At 34.4% G+C, this 10,177-nt stretch overlaps 2 protein-coding genes and 1 non-coding gene across 3 annotated transcripts; 2 read left to right on the forward strand and 1 right to left on the reverse strand.

Moving 5' to 3' along the window:
• Nucleotides 1-1,279: 1,279 nt before the first annotated feature.
• Nucleotides 1,280-3,309, forward strand: LOC131962486 (cytidine deaminase-like). Its single transcript, XM_059327500.1, has 4 exons — nt 1,280-1,662; nt 2,610-2,721; nt 2,913-2,970; nt 3,037-3,309. The coding sequence occupies exons 1-4, from the start codon at nt 1,515-1,517 to the stop codon at nt 3,142-3,144; spliced, it is 426 nt and encodes a 141-aa protein (XP_059183483.1). The 5' UTR covers nt 1,280-1,514; the 3' UTR covers nt 3,145-3,309.
• A 478-nt stretch (nt 3,310-3,787) lies between these two features.
• trnac-gca (transfer RNA cysteine (anticodon GCA)) lies at nt 3,788-3,859 on the reverse strand. Its single transcript has one exon. It is a non-coding gene; the product is annotated as a tRNA-Cys (tRNA).
• Nucleotides 3,860-4,067: 208 nt separating this feature from the next.
• On the forward strand, nt 4,068-9,311 carry pomp (proteasome maturation protein). The gene is given in 7 exon segments (XM_059327499.1): nt 4,068-4,089; nt 4,092-4,135; nt 4,445-4,542; nt 6,523-6,583; nt 7,746-7,847; nt 8,532-8,625; nt 8,999-9,311. Coding segments are annotated over 7 exon segments (489 nt in total). The 3' UTR covers nt 9,067-9,311.
• The last annotated feature ends 866 nt before the right edge of the window (nt 9,312-10,177 follow it).

Raw genomic sequence — 10,177 nt, forward strand, 5'->3', positions numbered from 1 at the left:
CATTATTTTCCAGTTTTGGTTAAGCTTACCTTTTTTTATTTACCTCTGGCAGTTCACCACTTACCTTTGTACCCTTTCAAGCTGTTCATTTGACTTGAACTGCTTGAATTTCAATAAAAAACTGGAAAAATTGGGGTGTTCTAAAACTTTTGACCGGTAGTGTATGTGTGCACTACTGTGCAGTTTGCAAACGAATGTGAAATCTACTATTGAACTGTTTCGCACTTAAATTTAAATTTGATGTATCATTACTATCAAGATACTTTTAATAAAAAAGTGTTTGGTCTATTCATCTAATTTCAGTATTTTTTATTGCAAAAAAATTAGATTATTCAGCAGGCAGACTAAATGTTACATGCACCTGTATAATAAGTATAAGTATTATTCTATACTTATTTCATTCTAATAATAATATCCCTAATAATCATTTTTAAAATGAAAAATCTCAACTCAGCATCCTCTAAAAATCAATTATTTTTAAAATTTTAGCACAGTGAAGTTTTATTTGTATTTGCAGTGTTAATAATACATCAAATCTACGCCTCCCCCTTCCCCACAGATCATTAAAAGGAATCTCCAGGATTAATTCAAACACTTTTATGATCTCTGATCTGTGTTGAGTAGTAGATGTTAATATGATAATTGTTGTTACAGTAAGTGTTGGAGTGAGATGCAAGGTTATAGTAGTTTTGGATTTTTCATTAGTTTTAGTTTTTATTTCGTTGTCAATTTTTGTTTTCAAATTCAGTTAGTTTTAGTTAGTTTTCAGAGTGAGTTCATTAGTTTTAATTAGTTTTTATTTTTTGGAAAATGCTTAGTTTTAGTTTAGTTTTGATTAGTTTTAGTTTTTTTGTAATGGGGTATTTGTTGGGTGCCAGATTCAATAAGGTCACAATAAATGTTTCCTTTGTTTCCTTTGTCTGATCCATCTCAGCCCCAATAAGTTTATTAAGTCATAAAACCAGATGGATTAAATAGATTTAATATCAACCAAAAGAATTACGTATGAAAAAAGTAGACAAAGACGGAAACTAACGACATTTTCACTATAATTTCAGTTAGTTTTAGTTAGTTTTGTAACCACAAAATACAGTTTCAGTTAGTTATCGTTTTTTTAAAAACTCTCGTTTTTATTTTTATTTCAGTTAACGAAAATGTTTTTTCAATTCTAGTTTTTGTTATTTCGTTAGTTTTCGTTAACTATAATAACCTTGGTGAGATGAGCATCAAAGACTGTAACCTCAAACCTCCTTGCAGAGAACTGGCCTCTGGTGAAATCTGCATCTTTTGCATGGCTGTTACCCAAATATATCAGGCAAATGTATGATCATTTTACTGCATTTAAACTGCAGCTGACTTCCCTCTCCTCACACCTTTACAGGTAACGTTTGTTAAATCTTTCTTACTGTTCTCCAGGAATGATTCACTTGTTACCTCTTTGATGCCTCCTCCTTCTCTCTTCCTTTCAGACAATTCCAACTGGAACCCGGCAGCACCGAACCAAGGCAGCAGAAATGGCAAACCTGAAGCCCCGTGAAGCAGACGACTGGATCAAATCTCTTGTTCAAGAGTCCCACAAGGCCAAAGAGTTCTCCTACTGTCCTTACAGCCAGCTCCGAGTGGGATCAGCCCTGTTAACAGAGGACGGGAAGATCTTCTCAGGTAAAACAAATAGTTAGTCATATAGTTATATAGTCATACGAGAAAAAGCAGCATGTACACTAGCTGTGCATTTATGACATTTAGAGATAAGAAAAATACATGTACACTACTGGTCAAAAGTTTTAGAACACACCAACTTTTCCAGAATTTAATTGAAAATGATGCAGTTTAATGTCTCAGTGTACTCTGAAATTAATGCACATTTGCAACATTTAAAATTCTTTATTGAGCATGATAGTGTTTTGAAAGTAAAAAAAAGATTCAAAATCACATTTTATGTTGGACTAAAGGACTAAAAAAAGACACAAAATGACCAAAAAGACGCCAAAAGACACAAAATGACCAAAAAAAGACACAAAATGACTAAAAAAAGACACAAAATGAAAAAAAAAAAAAGACACAAAATGACAAAAATGACTAACAAAAAGACACAAAATAACAAAAAAAGACACCAAAAGACACAAAATGACAAAAAAAGACACAAAATGACTTACAAAGATTTACATTTCAAAAATGGACAAAATAGCCCAAGACTCCATAGAGTTAAGTTGTTAACCCATTTCTTGTTCCCTGAAAAAGGCCTACTTGTATAATTCTGAAATGTACATTATTTTCCAGTTTTGGTTAAGCTTACCTTTTTTTATTTACCTCTGGCAGTTCACCACTTACCTTTGGACCCTTTCAAGCTGTTCATTTGACTTGAACTGCTTGAATTTCAATAAAAAACTGGAAAAATTGGGGTGTTCTAAAACTTTTGACCGGTAGTGTAAATCACTTCTACTTTTAAGCTATTACTTTTTTCTTGTGTATTTCTGTTTGATTTTGTTGAATCTGGCAAAAAAACAAACAACCGTCTGGCTGTTAATTTATGTGATAAACTGCAGATAAACTGCAGGTAATCTGCAACTTTGTTAATTCAAATAAAGTATTTCTTTGTTTGTTGACAGGATCCAATGTTGAGAATGCTTGCTTCTACCTGGGTCTGTGTGCAGAGAGGACTGCTATAAACAAGGCTGTTTCTGAAGGATACAGGAAATTTAAGGCTATTGCTGTTTCTAGGTAAGATATACAGTTTATGGTTAGCTTTGTGGCTAAATCTATTTTTGTTAGAGCTTTTAAGTAGAAATATTGACACTGAGAAAACATTTTTTTCAATTCAGATTCACACTTATCTGACTTGAGGTGAAACTGAACTAAAATTTCACTTAGAGACAGACATAATTATGTCATTAAAAAGTATTTTTCTGCAGTGACTTGGAGGAGCGGGTGATCCCTCCATGTGGCGCCTGCCGACAGGTCATAAGAGAGGTGAGGCAGATCTATTCAGCATAGAAATAGCAGATCTAAGTTGTAACCTTTTCTTTATCCTCTCAGTTTGGTGATATTCCCGTCTTCATGACCAAGGTGGATGGATCCTACACCAGGATGACTCTGGAGGAGCTGCTTCCACTGTCCTGGGGTGCTGAGTACCTGAAGAAATAGGAGACGAATTTCCAGAAACATTAGGAAATTTAGTGCATGTATCATGAGCACTGTTCAGTTTTTGTGACATCCAGCTTTTAATGTTAAAAGAACAGAATAGAAAATGCAAGCATTTATTTCACCTGAGACTTCAGTATGTGTCTATCATTGTATTTCAAATAAAGACATGTATCTTCAACAGGCTTGTGTCTTTGTAGATTTTATCTTTTGACAAATATACTTGTAGCATATCTTATATTACTCTACTCATATCGTGTATTTTCACCTCTGTTATAATAATAAAACATTTTGGATTTTTTTAATAAGATAGTTACATTACATAAGATAAAAACATTTACCAGCTTCACCTCCCATGAGTGTAAAATATGTTCAAATGCTGCCAAGCTCACAGATTTATTTCTATATTATTAATTATGTTTGTCACAATTATAACAATGCAGCTGTCTGTTGACTATCCTGTTTTTCCTGAAAAACAAAAGTTTTCATGAAAAGAAAAATCACTTTTAGCTGTCAAACATAGCAGCTGTATGTGCCACTTAACCAATATTCTGTAGATTTACAGGCTATGATATAAGTCAACTGAATTACAAAAGTGCATAGGGACTAATCTCAATTGACAAAAGAACACATGTTACTTGAAAAGAGGGGGCACCCGGATTTGAACCGGGGACCTCTTGATCTGCAGTCAAATGCTCTACCACTGAGCTATACCCCCTGATAACATAACAGTGATACGGACTGTTTTTATAGACATCCATAGTGTGTATTTACCTTATAATTATATTAAAGGATGGTGAAACTATTTTAAATGGTAAAGTCACTAAGAACAAACGTGCTAAGCGCACAGTATACGGCACAAATGCATTACAACGGTTTATATAATGGTAAATTGTACGCATCCGGTTTGTACCGGATGTGTCGTCATGAAAACGCGACCCAACCGGATATCCAAGTGTATCGAATAGAAAGTGGAAGAAACGGAATCACAATGGTATGGTTGCTGTCTTATCTTATATTGTATCATTTATGCTATCGTAGTCATATTGACTACAGTGTTATTGTTTTCTAGAGTTATACATTTATACATTTCACCTCCTTATATCTTTGTTTTCTGTCTTCGTATCCTCTGAGAACCAGTTAGTTGTGAATGTGATTAGTCACTTGATGCTAATGCTAGTTAGCTCCTTCATTTGCGTAAAGATGAGTTGAGCTCTCCATGTTTCAAACGTAGGCATGCTAACTAAATATGAACTATTGTAAAAGGTGTATGTTTACATTGATTGTTTTGTGTTTCTTACAGAATACTCGAGGACTCCGCTCTCAGCTGAAAGACAGTGTCCCTGTGGCAGGTTTATGTCCGCAGGGAGCTTACGGGGTGCAGGACACTCTGCGCGGCGGGTGAGACTATCTTTATTTACACATATTACAATTATGACATACTTGACTTGTGCGCACTGTACACCTGGTAATTCATAACATCTAGTAATTTAGCAGTGGTGGAAAGTAACTAAGTACATTTACTCAAGTACTGTACTTAACCCTGCAACCCTGAGGAAGGAAGAAGAGGGAAGGACGCAAAGGGAAGTAAAAAAGGATGGAGGAAAGAAAGAAGGATGGAGGAAGGAAAGAAGAGAGGAGGAAAAGGAGAAAGAATGGAAAGGGGAGAGAAAGGAAGGAGGATGGAGGAAAGAAAGGGGAGGAGGAGAAGAAAGGAAGGAAAAAATAAAGAAGGAAGGAGGGAGAAAAGGAGGGAGGCAGGAAGGAAAGAGGGCAGAAATGAGGGAGGAAGGAAGGAAAGAGGGCAGAAAGGAAGGAACGAAAGGAGGGAAGGAAAGGGGGGGCGAGGGAAGGGAAGAAGAAAGGAGGATAGAGGAAGGGATGGAGGCGGGAGGGATGAAAGAAGGAAGGAAGGAAGGAGGAAAGGAGAGGAAATCAGGAGGAAGGAAAGAAGAGAGAAAGCAAAGGAGATAGCGAAAGGAGGAAAGAAAAGAAGGGAGGGAAAGAGGGAGGAAAGGAAGGAAAGAAAGAAAGGAGGGGCGAGGGAAGGAAATAAGGAAGGAGGAAAGAAGGAAGGAGGAAGGCAGGAGGAGGGAGGAAAGAAGGAATAGTCAAAACAGATTGGGTCAATTTGACCCGGAAGGACGACAGGAGGGTTAAGTACAAGTTTGAGGTACTTGTACTTTACTTGAGTGTTTCTATTTTCTGTAAATGTATACTTCTACTCCACTACATTTTGAGGCAAATATTGTACTTTTTACTCCACTACATTTAGCTGACAGCTTTAGTTACTTTTCAGGTCGAGATTCAACATAAAACATATGATCAATTTAAGGTGATTAGACTTTTTTTATTTTATCAAATCTTATAACAGTATATTAAGTACTTAACTGAGCCATATCTTTACAAAATTAAAACCCTGCTTACATAAAATCATCAATACAAATAATGTAATAATATATTTAGAATATATAAAACTGTATGAGTGGGTCCATTCGGCACAACAAGTACTTTTACTTTTGATACTTTAAGTACACTGTGATGCTGATACTTTTGTACTTTTACTTAAGTAAGTTCTGAATGCAGGACTTTTACTTGTAGTGGAGTAATTTCATAGTGTTGTATTAGTACTTTTACTTAAGTACGGGATCTGAATCCTTCTTCCACCACTGTAATTTAGTCTGTTTTAAAGACAAATTCTTTAGGTCGATATTACCTCTTCACGTATATCACTGTGGACAAATATGTTAACCAATTAGGACACAAGACATTGCAGAGATGATAGAGTCAACCAGGCGGGAATCAGTTTATTATCCGACTACACTATACATTCTGCTTGTCATATATCTTAATATAATTATCTGTCTCATTATCAGCTTAAAACATTAATTGTTTCTCAGGCTGTGCTATATGAACATAAAGTGTGCTGCTGCTTTACACTACTACTTGTAGCATATCTTATATTACTCTACTCATATCGTGTATTTTCACCTCTGTAATAATAATAAAACATTTTGGATTTTTTTAATAAGATAGTTACATTTCATAAGATAGAAACATTTACCAGCTTCACCTCCCATGAGTGTAAAATATGTTAAAATGCTGCATAAAGTGTGCTGCTGCTTTACACTTTCTTAATGACATGTGCAACAAAAACTGCTGGATATTTGACTGGAGAGTGACCTCTGCATAAAAGAGAGTACATCATGCTGTTATAAATACAATCAATAAGCTTAAACTTTTCATTTTAATTACAGAATGATGTAGTGTAGTGACAGCTTTTTTCTGCCAAGAGAAGCTTCAGCGTTCGGCCTTAAAACCACAACCACATTACTTGTACATAATACAGATTTTAACCTGCTTTTTCTTTTTTCTACACAGCTTTACCAGTGTAAAGAATGAGCTTCTTCCAAGTCACCCACTGGAGATGTCAGAGAAAAATGTGAGTATTCTGAATTGAAGAGAAAATCGAGTGCTTCTTTACAACTCACTTAGATTAGATCTCTTCTCACGACTAGGCGTGCACTTAAAATTAAAACTGCACACTATGGATCTATTTAACAGCAGACATTTTCACTTGTAGCTGCAAACTCAAGTGGAAGATCAACAATGGTTCAGTAAAAATTTAGATGTTCCAGTAAGCCTTTGCAGTGTGCCAACCTGACTTAGTTATGTAATCATAATTCATTTTAATAGGCACGCCTTTGCCTTTTCTACTCTGGCATGTCAACATAATAGTTGAAACATAACATTTATTTTGGTACAGGCAGATTGGTAGCACTAAGAATAAATATAAGTTTACCCCTCTGACTCCGGCCCTGTCAGTCAGTTAAACCTTCTGTTGGTTATATTTCCTGATGGAAATGTTTGTCACATGATTCATTAATGGACCATTGAAAATCTGACAATAATATATCAGTATATATTTTTAAGACAACATGCCTTTTAACCCTGCCGGCAGCAAGGTTATAATAGTTTTGGATTTTTCATTAGTTTTAGTTTTAATTTCGTTGTCAATTTTTGTTTTCAAATTCAGTTAGTTTTAGTTAGTTTTCAGAGTGAGTTCATTAGTTTTAATTAGTTTTTATTTTTTGGAAAATGCTTAGTTTTAGTTTAGTTTTTATTATTTTTAGTGTTAGTTTTAGTTTTTTTGTGATGGGGTATTTGTTGGGTGCCAGATTCAATAAGGTCACAATAAATGTTTCCTTTGTTTCCTTTGTCTGATCCATCTCAGCCCCAATAAGTTTATTAAGTCATAAAACCAGATAGATGAAATAGATTTAATATCAACCAAAAGAATTACGTATGAAAAAAGTTGACAAAGACGAAAACTAAGGACATTTTCACTATAATTTCAGTTAGTTTTAGTTAGTTTTGTAACCACAAAATACAGTTTCAGTTAGTTATCGTTTTTTAAAAAAACTCTCGTTTTTATTTTTATTTCAGTTAACGAAAATGTTTTTTCAATTCTAGTTTTTGTTATTTCGTTAGTTTTTTTCGTTAACTATAATAACCTTGGCCGGCAGGTTGTGGGGTTGATGGTGCACATTGTTGTTGTTGTCCCAAAAGTCCTGAACATTTCTGTGTGTTTCTGTGGTGTGCAGTTCCAGCTAAACCAGGACAAGATGAATTTCTCTACTCTCAGAAACATCCAGGGTCTTCATGCTCCACTCAAGCTGCAGATGGAGTACCGGGCAGCTAGACAGGTAACATCCAAACATTCTTTCCCTCTCATTCTTTCACGACACTTTGCTATGCTATTAATATTATTACTGTTATTATTATTATTATATATACTGTTGCTGCCATTACTATTATTACTATATACTGTAATATACTACTATTATTATTATACTGGCCTTATTTATTTATTATTATTATTATTATTATTATATATCATATTATTTTACTTATTATTACTTTATTTATATTTTTCATTTTATTTTTATATTGTTATCTATTATTACATATTATATTATATATATTATATACTGTACTATTATTATTATACTATTATTATTATTATATACCGTCTAGTCACTATAGCATTGTTGCATCATATCACCAGTTTGACCAGATGTTCTTTATTTAACTTCTTAAGTGTCCTTGTTCTATTCTGTGTTTTTTTCTATTGTTGTTTTTATTTATGCTACCTCAGTATTTTATTCTATTGTATTTTATTGTACTTGAATACCGAACTGCTGTGACAACCGAATTTCCCTTCGGGGATGAATAAAGTAATCAGTCAATCAATCAATCAATCTATCTATCTATCTATCTATCTATCTCTCTATCTCTCTATCTCTCTATCCATCTATCTATCTATCTATTGTTTTTAAAGTCCTTCTTCTCTCTCCATAACTCCTCTCGTCTGTCCCTCCTCCGCCCAGATCCAGCGTCTGCCCTTCTTACCCAGTTCTAACCTGGCTCTGGATACACTCCGAGGCAGTGACGAGTGCATCGGCTTTGAAGACATCCTGAACGGTGAGAACCTCCTCCTTCACCTTCACACAGCCGTCACACAGCTGTCTGCATATGAAAACACATAAGACACATAAGACAGTCTGACACCATCACAACCTTCAAGTCACAACTCAAAACTCACCTGTTCAAACTGGCATACACTCTGTAACTGGACACTACTTCACTTGCTTTTATTACATTGTCTTGTTTTTTTTTTAGCATGTTGTCTTGTTTTTAAAGATGTTTAAGATTACTTTTTAAGGTAATTACTTTTTTAGACTTTGTAAGGTGACCTTGGGTGACATGAAAGGCGCCTATAAATTAAATGTATTATTATTATTATTATTATTATTATTATTATTATCTCTAACCTCCACTCTGTTTGACCCTGCAGATCCAGCTCACAGTGAAATGATGGGCGAGCCACACATGATGGTGGAATACAAACTGGGAATGTTGTGAATGAAGATGGACACACATGATACACAGTTAGACACATGGATTTAGTTTTATTATTTGTCTGCATACATTTGTTTATTGGCTCACAATTCCCCAGCCTGGAGGATTGAGTGTGTAATGTTTAGGGTAAGAACAGGGCCTGATGAGTGTGTGTTGGGGGGTTCTGATCCGATCTGGAGACAAGCATTCACTGCTGCTTTTGTATGATTCCAATCCCGTTGGTGTTTCTAATAAACTTCATAACCTTCCTCATCATGTGGCTTCATTGGACACATTTAATACAGATATAATATTTTGTATCATTAGGTCACATGTTTAAAAAGTTTGAAAATCTCTTATTTTAATGATTATGTTTTGAAGGTTGGAAATGTGCTTTAATGTGAATATATTCCATGAAAAAGGCTGCCATCAACACAATCACTTGTCAAACTATTATTTTTTTTAATATTTTAACACAGAGCCCTGTATTCATACTGCTCGCTAGTCTTGTGCATCTTCCACCAGCAGATCAGAGCCACGTTGACTGACCTCTCAGTAAATATGCTAACAGCTGATAAAATACACAAAATTGCTGTGGGTATCAAGAAATTCTATAAGCTTTATTTTTTTTAAATTGCATTTTTAGTCATTTACATGTGATGATAAAGCCAAATTACTACTGAATGCTAAAATTCTAACAGCACATATACAGCAGGAATATATTCAGCTTAGAATATAAACATAATATTATAAAATATAAAAATATGGTTAACAGGCTACTGGTTATTGTGTGACCTAAACCACTTTGAATACCCTTTGTTTTTCTGTCCATTTTCACATTTCACCATTACAGACAATTCTCAGGGGAATATATTTTTCTTAGGAAAGAAGGAGTGATTTCCCAAATAATACACACTGAACAGATGAGAAGAGAGAATCAACTACTACATATTTTAGGTAAAGTGACGGGTGAAAATGTACTTGAAAATGTACAAACATGAAAAACAAGCTATATAATACAAAAACACAAATGGGAAGCTTACCAAAGGTCATTTACAGTTGTGTTTAAAATAAATGGAATAGTGATATAGTGATTGAAGTATTTACTACTTTTTACTGCTATATTTGATTTACT

Source organism: Centropristis striata, chromosome 23 (genome assembly GCF_030273125.1).
Source record: "Centropristis striata isolate RG_2023a ecotype Rhode Island chromosome 23, C.striata_1.0, whole genome shotgun sequence".
Classification (NCBI taxonomy): Eukaryota; Metazoa; Chordata; class Actinopteri; order Perciformes; family Serranidae; genus Centropristis; species Centropristis striata.